The 13,080-nt window shown below is 36.8% G+C and overlaps 2 protein-coding genes across 3 annotated transcripts in view; one reads left to right on the top strand and one right to left on the bottom strand.

Annotated features, from left to right (window-relative positions):
• HNRNPAB (heterogeneous nuclear ribonucleoprotein A/B) overlaps positions 1-13,080 on the top strand; it is a 193,768-nt gene that overhangs the window by 102,418 nt on the left and 78,270 nt on the right. The gene's annotated exons all lie outside the window — the stretch shown is intronic.
• LOC128663090 (5-phosphohydroxy-L-lysine phospho-lyase) overlaps positions 7,850-13,080 on the bottom strand; it is a 101,795-nt gene continuing 96,564 nt past the window's right edge. Inside the window, exon 12 of the mRNA XM_053717244.1 lies at positions 7,850-12,479. Within this exon, the coding sequence (XP_053573219.1) occupies positions 12,451-12,479 (29 nt within the window). The 3' untranslated portion in view covers positions 7,850-12,450. The remainder of the gene's footprint in view (positions 12,480-13,080) is intronic.

Below are 13,080 nucleotides of genomic sequence, written 5' to 3'. Positions count from 1 at the left end.
TGTTTTTACTGGATCATGCTCAGAATACAGAAGCAGAATTATTACACAAGAGACTGAAAGGCTATTTATTAACATGTAATTGGATCTCAGTCAATAATGAACAGCAATATTGTATAATAATATCAAAATGATGATCAGAATAATTAAAGAACATGCAAATATCATTAAAATGTTTTCTTTTTTTTAGCACTATTATTTGAAGAGCCTATGGATTTAAATATATTTGTACTTCATATTAAACAGATGTACAATGTAATTACTATTTCTTTCATGTAATTAGCAAGAGTCCATGAGCTAGTGACGTATGGGATATACATTCCTACCAGGAGGGGCAAAGTTTCCCAAACCTTAAAATGCCTATAAATACACCCCTCACCACACCCACAAATCAGTTTTACAAACTTTGCCTCCCATGGAGGTGGTGAAGTAAGTTTGTGCTAGATTCTACGTTGATATGTGCTTCGCAGCAGGCTGGAGCCCGGTTTTCCTCTCAGTGTGCAGTGAATGTCAGAGGGATGTGAAGAGAGTATTGCCTATTTGAATTCAATGATCTCCTTCTACGGGGTCCATTTCATAGGTTCTCTGTTATCGGTCGTAGAGATTCATCTCTTACCTCCCTTTTCAGATAGACGATATACTCTTATATATACCATTACCTCTACTGATTCTCGTTTCAGTACTGGTTTGGCTTTCTACTACATGTAGATGAGTGTCCTGGGGTAAGTAAGTCTTATTTTTGTGACACTCTAAGCTATGGTTGGGCACTTTTATATAAAGTTCTAAATATAAATATATGTGTTCAAACATTTATTTGCCTTGATTCAGGATGTTCAACGTTCCTTATTTCAGACAGTCAGTTTCATATTTGGGATAATGCATATGAATTAATCAATTTTTTCTTACCTTAAAATTTGACTTTTTTCCTGTGGGCTGTTAGGCTCGCGGGGGCTGAAAATGCTTCATTTTATTGCGTCATTCTTGGCGTGGACTTTCTTGGTGCAAAAATTTTCTTGTCATTTCCGGCGTCATACATGTCCCTGGAAGTTGCGTCATTTTTTTGACGTTTTTGCGCCAAAAAATGTCGGCGTTACCGGATGTGGCGTCATTTTTGGCGCCAAAAGCATTTAGGCGCCAAATAATGTGGGCGGCTTTTTTGTCGCTAAAAAATTCGAGCGTCGTTGTCTCCACAATATTTAAGTCTCATTATTTATTGCTTCTGGTTGCTAGAAGCTTGTTCATTGGCATTTTTTTCCCATTCCTGAAACTGTCATTTAAGGAATTTGATCAATTTTGCTTTATATGTTGTTTTTTTCTATTACATATTGCAAGATGTCTCAGATTGACCCTGAATCAGAAGCCACTTCTGGAAAAACGCTAAACTGAGTTTCAGTTCTACCAAAGCTAAGTTCATTTATTTTAAATGTTATAAATGTTTATCTTTAGCTATGGTTTGTAATAAGTTATTATGATATACTTTTACATGCAGAATCCATTAGTATTTATGCTTTATATATTTCCATTCTTACATCTTATGTACAAGAAATATTTAGAAAATTTATAAGGCTCGAGACCGGCAAAAGTAGAATTTTGTGACGTAAGCATCGATCCGCCGGACTCAGTCCGACACAGATCGATTCTCACGTCACTCCAGATGTTCCGCACACAAGTGCGGCACATTCTCACTACTTTTGCTAGTTATCAAAAAACTAGCAGGTACGCTCGGCACTTTTACGGCCCAGCGTACCTGGTTTTCAAACCGCCACCCCTGGAGGCGGCGGATCCCATAGGAATCAATGGGAGTCTGACCATAGCGAAAGTACAAGTTCGCTGCTGACAGACATCCCATTCATTCCTATGGGAGCTGTCTACACCTAACACCCTAACATGTACCCCGAGTCTAAACACCACTAATCTGTCCCCCCTACACCGCCGCAACTAAATAAAGTTATTTCCCCCTAAACCGCCGCTCCCGGAGCCCACCGCAAGCTACTCTATACATATTAACCCCTAAACCGCCGCTCCCGGAGCCCACCGCAACTATAATAAATTTATTAACCCCTAAACCGCTGCTCCCTGAACCAGCCGCAACCTATATTAAATGTATTAACCCCTATCCTGCCCCCCCCTACACCGTCGCCACCTATAATAAATTTAATAACCCCTAATCTGCCCCCCCTACACCGTCGCCACCTATAATAAATTTATTAACCCCTATCCTGCCCCCCACTACAACGCCGCCACTGTAATAAAATTATTAACCCCTAAACCTAAGTCTAACCCTAACCCCCCCTAACTTAAATATTAATTAAATAAATCTAAATAAATTAACTCTTATTAACTAAATGAATCCTATTTAAAACTAAATACTTACCTATAAAATAAACCCTAATATAGCTACAATATAAATAATAATTATATTCTAGCTATCTTAGGATTTATTTTTATTTTACAGGCACCTTTCAATTTATTTTAACTAGGTACAATAGCTATTAAATAGTTATTAACTATTTAATAGCTTACCTAGCTAAAATAAAGAGAAATTTACCTGTAAAATAAAAACTAACCTAAGTTACAATTACACCTAACACTACACTATACTTTAATAAATTGTTCCTATTTAAAACTAAATACTTACCTGTAAAATAAACCCTAAGATTGCTACAATATAATTAATAATTATATTGTAGCTATCTTAGGATTTATCTTTATTTTACAGGTAACTTTGTATTTATTTTAGCTAGTTAGAATAGTTATTAAATAGTTATTAACTATTTAATAACTACCTAGCTAAAAGAAATACAAAATTACCTGTAAAATAAATCCTAACTTAAGTTACAATTAAACCTAATACTACACTATCATTAAATTAATTAAATAAACTACCTACAAATAACTACAATTAAATACAATTACATAAACTAACTAAAGTACAAAAAATAAAAAAATAAGTTACAAACATGTTAAAAATATTACAACAATTTTAAGCTACTTACACCTAATCTAAGCCCCCTAATAAAATAACAAACCCCCCCAAAATAAAAAAATGCCCTACCCTATTCTAAATTAAATAAACTTCAAAGCTCTTTTACCTTACCAGCCCTTAAAAGGGCCATTTGTGGGGGCATGCCCCAAAGAAAACAGCTCTTTTGCCTGTAAAAGAAAAATACAACCCCCCCAACATTAAAACCCACCACCCACATACCCCTAATCTAACCCAAACCGCCCTTACAAAAACCTAACACTAATCCCCTGAAGATCATCCTACCTTGTCTTCACTCAGCCGAGCAGCGATGGAACCGAAGTGGATATCCGGAGCGGAAGAAGTTAATCCTCCAAGCGGCGCTGAAGAAATCTTCCATCCGATGAAGTCATCATCCAGGCGGCGCTGAAGAAAAGTCTTCGATCCGGCCGATGTCATCTTCAAAGAGGCGCTGAAGAGGTCTTCTATCCGGGCGATGTCATCTTCCAAGCTGGGTCTTGAATCTTCCTTCCGCCGACGCGGAACCTCCTTCTTCACCGACGGACTACGACGAATGAAGGCTCCTTTAAGGGACGTCATCCAAGATGGCATCCCCTCAATTCCGATTGGCTGATAGGATTCTATCAGCCAATCGGAATTAAGGTAGGACAAATCTGATTGGCTGATGGAATCAGCCAATCAGATTGAGCTCGCATTCTATTGGCTGTTCCGATCAGCCAATAGAATGCGAGCTCAATCTGATTGGCTGATTGGATCAGCCAATCGGATTGAACTTGAATCTGATTGGCTGATTCCATCAGCCAATCAGAATTTTCCTACCTTAATTCCGATTGGCTGATAGAATCCTATCAGCCAATCGGAATTGAGGGGACGCCATCTTGGATGACCTCCCTTAAAGGAGCCTTCATTCGTCGTAGTCCGTCGGTGAAGAAGGAGGTTCCGCGTCGGCGGAAGGAAGATTCAAGACCCGGCTTGGAAGATGACTTCGCCCGGATAGAAGACCTCTTCAGCGCCTCTTTGAAGATGACATCGGCCGGATCGAAGACTTTTCTTCAGCGCCGCCTGGATGATGACTTCATCGGATGGAAGATTTCTTCAGCGCCGCTTGGAGGATTAACTTCTTCCGCTCCGGATGTCCACTTCGGTTCCATCGCTGCTCGGCTGAGTGAAGACAAGGTAGGATGATCTTCAGGGGATTAGTGTTAGGTTTTTGTAAGGGGGGTTTGGGTTAGATTAGGGGTATGTGGGTGGTGGGTTTTAATGTTGGGGGGGGGTTGTATTTTTCTTTTACAGGCAAAAGAGCTGTTTTCTTTGGGGCATGCCCCCACAAATGGCCCTTTTAAGGGCTGGTAAGGTAAAAGAGCTTTGAAGTTTATTTAATTTAGAATAGGGTAGGGCATTTTTTTATTTTGGGGGGGTTTGTTATTTTATTAGGGGGCTTAGATTAGGTGTAAGTAGCTTAAAATTGTTTTAATATTTTTAACATGTTTGTAACTTATTTTTTTATTTTTTGTAACTTAGCTTTTTTTATTTTTTGTACTTTAGTTAGTTTATGTAATTGTATTTAATTGTAGTTATTTGTAGGTAGTTTATTTAATTAATTTAATGATAGTGTAGTATTAGGTTTAATTGTAACTTAGGTTAGGATTTATTTTACAGGTAATTTTGTATTTCTTTTAGCTAGGTAGTTATTAAATAGTTAATAACTATTTAATAACTATTCTAACTAGCTAAAATAAATACAAAGTTACCTGTAAAATAAATATAAATCCTAAGATAGCTACAATATAATTATTATTTATATTGTAGCTATATTAGGGTTTATTTACAGGTAAGTATTTAGTTTTAAATAGGAATAATTTATTAAAGTATAGTGTAGTGTTAGGTGTAATTGTAACTTAGGTTAGTTTTTATTTTACAGGTAAATTTCAGTTTATTTTAGCTAGGTAAGCTATTAAATAGTTAATAACTATTTAATAGCTATTGTACCTAGTTAAAATAAATTGAAAGGTACCTGTAAAATAAAAATAAATCCTAAAATAGCTACAATATAATTATTATTTATATTGTAGCTATATTAGGGTTTATTTTACAGGTAAGTATTTAGTTTTAAATAGGAATAATTTATTAAAGTATAGTGTAGTGTTAGGTGTAATTGTAACTTAGGTTAGTTTTTATTTTACAGGTAAATTTCAGTTTATTTTAGCTAGGTAAGCTATTAAATAGTTAATAACTATTTAATAGCTATTGTACCTAGTTAAAATAAATTGAAAGGTACCTGTAAAATAAAAATAAATCCTAAGATAGCTAGAATATAATTATTATTTATATTGTAGCTATATTAGGGTTTATTTTATAGGTAAGTATTTAGTTTTAAATATGATTCATTTAGTTAATAATAAAAATATTATTTAGATTTATTTAATTAATATTTAAGTTAGGGGGGCGTTAGGGTTAGACTTAGGTTTAGGGGTTAATAATTTTATTGCGGCGGCGGCGTAGTGGGGGGGCAGGATAGGGGTTAATAAATTTATTATAGGGGGCGACGGTGTAGGGGAGGCAGATTAGGGGTTAATAAATTTATTATAGGTGACGACGGTGTAGGGGGGGCAGGATAGGGGTTAATAGGTTTAATATAGGTTGCGGCGGGTTCAGGGAACGGCGGTTTAGGGGTTAAACTATTTATTTAGTTGCGGAGAGGTGCGGGATCAGCAGGATAGGGGTTAATAACTTTATAATAGAGGGCGACGGTGTAGGGGGGGCAGGATAGGGGTTACTAGGTATACTGTAGGTGGCAGCGGTGTCCGGGAGCGGTGGTTTAGGGGTTAATACATTTATAAGAGTTGCAGCGGAGTCTAGGAGCGGCGGTTTAGGGGTTAGTAACTTTATTGAGTTGCGGGAGGCTCCGGGGCGCCGGTATAGGGGGTAGAACAGTGTAGTTTAGTGTGAGTGCTTAGTGACAGGCTAGCAATAAAGCTGGGAAAAAGCCGAAGGGCAGCGAGATCGGATGAGTGATAACTGTCACAGTCCGCTGCTCACCGCCCCGCGGCTTTTTGACAGCTTTATTTGATAACTTAGGCGTATTTTTTCAGGTCCGCGGCGGCAATGTGAGGCGAGCTTAGGCGGGCGTATTGGGCCGGCGAAGCCAGAAAAGTAGACGGCTTGATAACTACCCCCCAGTGTCTGACTTCGTGCCTTCTAATAAAATTCTTAGGTCTTTTTCACTTCTTTTTTAATTATTGAAGTTTCAAATGACCAACAACATACTGATTTATCCTTCTCTTATGATGTTTTTTTCTCTTTCAGAAATTTTCTTCATCAAATATTGACACTAACAAATCTATTATTAAAGTACATTTGTTCTTTGCTGAAAGGGTGTTGATTATTTTGGATATTAAGGTAACTAGTTCTTTAAGACTAGCTGACACTATTTCTGCCTATTTATTCTTCTGTGTTTTCAGAGGTTTTCTTTCCAATTCCCCATACTAGGGAATGGAATAGGCTGAGAATTTTCTTTTATTCCTTCTTCAAAGGTTTTAAACTATATTCTTTGCCAGCAGTTAAATTCAATTTGGAGGGTTCTCCAATTTATTGGGGCTATCTCTACTTCTACTAATTATGCTATTGTTTCTATAGCAAAATAGTATTTATTTTCCTTTAGATAGTTGTATCTTATTTATGGAAAATTATTTAGTTTCAGGTACTTTTCTTGGTCCTGTGATTTATTTGGATATTGCAATTGCTTCATTTTTCTGTTTACTTTAAGATCAAGTTTCAGATTATGATTTATTTTAGCATTGTTAAAGGGACAACATTTACTAGACTAGGTGCTGTTGCATTTGTCTTGTTGTTTTGCATTTATTGATTATGCAAGTCCACTGTATTGACTGGTCCTTTTAACTGGACTATCATGCTAATAATTTCATTTGTATCTTCTTTTTATTGAATATTTTCGCAAATGAGGGTTAATCTATGTCTTTAGCTATTTTAGCTAGAAGAATTTTGTGATTTTTAAAAAAATAAATTAAAAAAAAATCCATATTTCTTTTGTTCTAAGATAATCAATTATTTGTTTTATAATTGGATTCAATTCTTAATTGTTACTCTGGGCTTCAAGATTGAGTTCTAAGACTAAAACTTTAAGCTTATACTAGTTTGGTCGTTCTTATTAAGGAGCGAATTCCTGAGTTCTTTACCAAGTAACATGTTTATAATTGGAGTTCAAAATCAGCTCCCTAATATTGCGATGTACGTGCCGTATTCCAGCTTGGCTGGTAAGAGGCAGGTTAAGACTTCTTTGAAAATTATTTGGTTCTATTTTGTCCAAATTTCTTTGATTTTATTCCAGTAAGGCTAACACTTTCTTTAAGTGTGTTTCTGTCCTATATATTTTGGGTACTATTGAAGCATGGCTGGGCACCCATGGGGTTCAAGCGCTGCTCAGACCTGGAGTCTTCTGGGGTATTTCTTCCAGTTCCTTTTTTAGGAACTGGGTTTTGGAGTTTTATTCAAACTATTTTTGCCTTTTTATGGTCATTGATAGCATTATTTGTTTTCATTAGATACAATAAATGCATATTTTCATTTTTCTGTTTTCATTCAGATTATTTTCTGAGGATGCAGAATCTCATATGATTCACTTGCTCTTCAGGACATAGTTAGAGGATCTTTTTTTCAAAAGCTCTTGATTCCTCACACAAGGGTCACCTTTTTTTAGGTTTCCAGATAGTTTGTGTCACTGTCTTTGTCTCTATCAGACAAGGGATAATTTTATTGGGTTCCGTCTGTCGGTACCTTTAGTCTCCTTCAGTTGCTATAGTGTTTGATATGCCATTGTCAATATGTAGGTAAAACTAGTAGACAATTGGGTACACGAGCAAGAGAACATTTTAATGATGTTAAGAATTACAACAAAGATTCAAGCATAGCCCAGCACTTCAATGGGATACACTTCACGAATGTTGGAGATTTCAGCATTAAGGCAATTGATAAAGCACTAACCTCGATTAGAGGTGGTGATAGACATAAGGTATTAGATAAGAAAGAACTTTACTGGATATTTAAACTCAAGACCAGGGTCCCTTTAGGATTAAATAAAGAATGGGACATAAGTTACTTTGTCTAATTTACTATTATTAATACTATCACAAGTATCTCTTACTTTACCATGACTTGTAGGTTTGAATGATGCTAGTGAGTACTTCTTTGATTGTTTAGCTGAATGAACATGGAGTCATATTAATATGTATGTATCTCAATCCCCTGCATTAGTTTGTTTTAGACATCTTGCCAAAGGGATAGAGTGTCACTGTCCTGTACCTAGCCGGGTGGTCTGAGTTTGGGCATCTGCCTATTTGCATGGATTTTATTCAACATGTGAGTAATTGGTTTGTGTACATGGTGTATCCTACTGTATAGCTATATCTGATATAGGAGAGGATTTCCTCTTTTCTATGTTATACACATATTGTATAACTTCAGATGACTATATTGTTCCTTTGTGGACACCATTGGGCACAAGCCAACAAGGTTTTTTGGATATATTTAATCATTGTATGTGTTTTCACACTAACTTTTAGATTTAGCTATCTCCAGAAACCATTAGAGTTGAACCTTGCAGAAGTGGCACATAATATGGGACATATCGGACATATTAGTAGATGTTAACGCATATGTATTGGTGATGCGATATTGCTGCCACATTGAGAGGTTAGGATATGCTGATGGATGCTGGTGCATTATCGCACAATAACAAATGCTGATAAATGGAGAGAACTTTTATAGGCTCCTTGTGTAACAGCTCTTATATATATATGGAAAATTTCTCTACTATAGTGGAGTGCTTTTTTGCACCAGCGTCCTCTAGCAGATGTAATAGGGGCCCTCTGAGTAAATTGGGAGAAAAAATATTTTTTGAGTGTCCCTTTAATGTTTGATTTGCCTGAATTGTTTGAATTATCCATTTTTCTGTATTTGTTCTTTGTTTTTTGTAATATATACATACAAGGTTTTTTCTTTGACTTTATTAAGTTTTTCTATTTTTCTTTACTCTTGAACAACATTGCTCATAATGGCCAGATTCCTTAATAGAATGTTGTGTACTAGTACAGGGACAGCACTGTAAATGAGATGTATCTTGTTCTGTTTTTATATACACACTTGCTTTTGTTTTTCACTGCATTTTATTTTTATTTTTATGTTTTGAATTTAGTTATGTGTGGGCAAGAGTGTGGGCAGGTATTACCTGATATAAGGATAGGTTGTGTACATGCTCATTATGTCTCTGATGAAGCGCCACTAGAGGGCGGGAAACGCGTCAGACACCTTTTGCTATGTTTGTATCGTTCATCTGTATGCAATAAATTTGCTTTATGATATGTGAACTTTTGTGCAGCTCCTTCGTTTTTTTTGTACCAGTTTGTGTCACTGTCTTTGTCTCTATCAGACAAGGGATAATTTTATTGGGTTCCGTCTGTCGGTACCTTTAGTCTCCTTCAGTTGCTATATATGCATAGAAGTTTTAGGTCTTATGGCCACAGCATTGGATTCAATTCCCTTTGCTCATTTTCAATAGAAAGAACCTTTCCAGTCTTTTATGAGTGTTGTTTCTTCAAGAACATGGTTGGAGGATCAATTTACCAAAAAGTTCGTTGATTCCTCAGACAAGGGTAACCTTTTTAAGTTTCCAGATAGATTCAGTGTCCATGACTCTGTCTCTGACGGACAAGAGACGTCTGAAATTGGTTTCAGCTTGTCGAAACCTTCAGTCTCAATCTTTCCCTTCGGTAGCCTTATGCATGGAAATTCTAGGTCTTCTGACTGCTGCATTGGACGCGATTCCCTTTGCTCGTTTTCACATGCGACCTCTTCAGCTCTGTATGCTGAACCAGTGGTGCAGGGATTATACAAAGATATCTCAATTAATATCTTTAAAACCGATTGTTTGACACTCTCTGACGTGGTGGTCAGACCACCATCGTTTAGTTCAGGGGGCTTCTTTTGTTCTTCCAAACTAGACTGTGATCTCAACAGATGCAAGTCTGACAGGTTGGGGAGCTGTATGGGGGTTTCTGACAGCACAAGGGGTTTGGGAATCTCAGGAGGCGAGATTACCATTCAACATTTTGGAACTCCGTGCAATTTTCAGAGCTCTTCAGTCGTGGCCTCTTCTAAAGAGAGAGTCGTTCATTTGTTTCCAGACGGACAATGTCACAACCGTGGCTTATGTCAATCATCAAGGAGGGACTCACAGTCCCCTGCCTATGAAAGAAGTCTCTCGAATACTTGTATGGGCGTAATCCAGCTCCTGTCTAATTTCTGCGGTTCATATCCCAGGTATAGACAATTGGGAAGCGGATTATCTCAGTCGCCAAACGCTACATCCGGGCGAATGGTCTCTTCACCCAGAGGTATTTCTTCAGATTGTTCAAATATGGGGACTTCCAGAAATAGATCTGATGGCTTCTCATCTAAACAAGAAGCTTCCCAGGTATCTGTCCAGATCCAGGGATCCTCAGGCGGAAGCAGTGGATGCATTGTCACTTCCTTGGAAGTATCATCCTGCTTATATCTTTCCGCCTCTAGTTTTTTTTCCAAGAGTGATTTCCAAGATTCTAAAGGAGCGTTAGTTTATTCTGCTGGTGGCTCCAGCATGGCCTCACAGGTTTTGGTATGCGGATCTTGTCCGGATGGCTACTTGCCAACCGTGGACTCTTCCATTAAGACCAGACCTTCTATCGTAAGGTCCTTTTTTTCCATCAGGATCTCAAATCCTTAAATTTGAAGGTATGGAGATTGAACACTTGATTCTCAGTCATAGAGGTTTCTCTGACTCCGTAATTAATACTATGTTACAGGCTCGTAAATCTGTATCTAGGATGATATAGTATCGAGTCTGGAAGACTTCCATTTCTAGGTGTTTTTCTCATCATTTTTCTTGGCATTCTTTTAGAATTCCTAGAATTTTACAGTTTCTTCAGGATGGTAAAGGTTTGTCTGCAAGTTCCTTGAAAGGACAAATCTCTGCTCTTTCTGTTCTTTTTCACAGAAAGATTGCTAGTCCTCCTGATATTTATTGTTTTATACAAGCTTTGGTTCGTATAAAACCTGTTATTAAGTCAATTTCTCCTCCTTGGAGTTTGAATTTGGTTCTAGGGGCTCTTCAAGCTTCTCCGTTTGAACCTATGCATTCGCTGGATATTAAATTACTTTCTTGGAAAGTTTTGTTTCTTTTGGCCATTTCTTCTGCTAGAAGAGTTTCGGAATTATCTGCTCTTTCTTGTGAGTCTCCTTTTCTGATTTTTCATCAGGATAAGGCGGTTTTGCGAACTTCATTTAAATTTTTACCTAAGGTTGTGAATTGTAACAACATTAGTAGAGAATTTGAAGTTCCTTCATTGTGTCCTAATCCTAAGATCTCTAAGGAAAGATCGTTGCATTCTTTGGATGTAGTTAGAGCTTTGAAATATTATGTTGTAGCTACTAAGATTTCCGGAAGACTTCTAGTCTATTTGTTATCTTTTCTGGTTCAAGGAAAGGTCAGAAGGCTTCTGTCATTTCTTTGGCATCATGGTTAAAGTCTTTGATTCATCATGTTTATGTTGAGTCAGGTAGAACTTCGCCTCAAAGGATTACAGCTCATTCAACTAGGTCAGTCTCTACTTCCTGGGCATTTAGGAATGAAGCTTCGGTTGATCAGATTTGCAAAGCAGCAACTTGGTCTTCTTTGCATACTTTTACTAAATTCTACCATTTTGATGTGTTTTCTTCCTCAGAAGCAGTCTTTGGTAGAAAAGTACTTCAGGCAGCTGTTTCAGTTTGATTCTTCTGCTTATATTTTCAGTTTTTTTCATTATAAGATTTAAACTTTGTTTTGGGTGTGGATTATTTTTCAGCGGAATTGGCTGTCTTTATTTTATCCCTCCCTCTCTAGTGACTCTTGCGTGGAAGATCCACATCTTGGGTATTCATTATCCCATACGTCACTAGCTCATGGACTCTTGCTAATTACATGAAAGAAAACATAATTTATGTAAGAACTTACCTGATAAATTCATTTCTTTCATATTAGCAAGAGTCCATGAGGCCCACCCTTTTTTGTGGTGGTTATGATTTTTTTTGTATAAAGCACAATTATTCCAATTCCTTATTTTATATGCTTTCGCACTTTTTTCTTATCACCCCACTTCTTGGCTATTTGTTAAACTGATTTGTGGGTGTGGTGAGGGGTGTATTTATAGGCATTTTGAGGTTTGGGAAACTTTGCCCCTCCTGGTAGGAATGTATATCCCATACATCACTAGCTCATGGACTCTTGCTAATATGAAAGAAATGAATTTATCAGGTAAGTTCTTACATAAATTATGTTATTTCTTGCTTGCCCTTTTCTTCATAACCTGCTGCCATGTAAATGATTCCTTTTTGGAAACTTCTCAGCGCAATCCTTATGGACAAGAAACAAATGATAATGTTTAGATGCTTTCTTTTTTGGATTCCATATCTGAAAGGGTAAAAAACAAACAAAAATATAAATTATAAATCCGAATTTCTCTGAAGATAAAAAGGGTACTGCAACTTCTAAATGGATAAATCAACATGGTAGATCCTAACAATAACATATTATGAAACATTTGGAACTTTATGTAAAAAAAAAGATTATTATTATAAGGAAATCAACTTTCTATTTGTGGTAAAAGAGAGTATTTTAAAATGTAAAAGTGCATTTGTAAGTTATGACATCATCATTTAGTTATAAAGTGCCAGCATAGTTTAAAATGTGATGAAAGCAGGTGCAAGATGACAGGCTAATAATTGTAAAGGACCATCACATTGATGATAAACCGCTATAGGAGGACCGTCTCATGTCCTCTTGCATAGAGATGGTATCCAGGAGAGTTTGTGTACTACATACTAAGGGGTTTACAAGGGAAACAGATCAGAGAAATTGTAAATACATCACAGATTGGCTTGTCAATGTAATGCAAAGCCCATGAGTAATGTTTCAGTTACAAAAGGGGTTTAAACACATAATTAAGCATGCATACCTGGTGTACTGTGATTGGTGGCTACAAGAGTATGCTGAGCCTGACTGGCACATGCTG

Source organism: Bombina bombina, chromosome 6 (genome assembly GCF_027579735.1).
Source record: "Bombina bombina isolate aBomBom1 chromosome 6, aBomBom1.pri, whole genome shotgun sequence".
Classification (NCBI taxonomy): Eukaryota; Metazoa; Chordata; class Amphibia; order Anura; family Bombinatoridae; genus Bombina; species Bombina bombina.
This window is presented reverse-complemented; position numbering and strand designations above follow the sequence as displayed.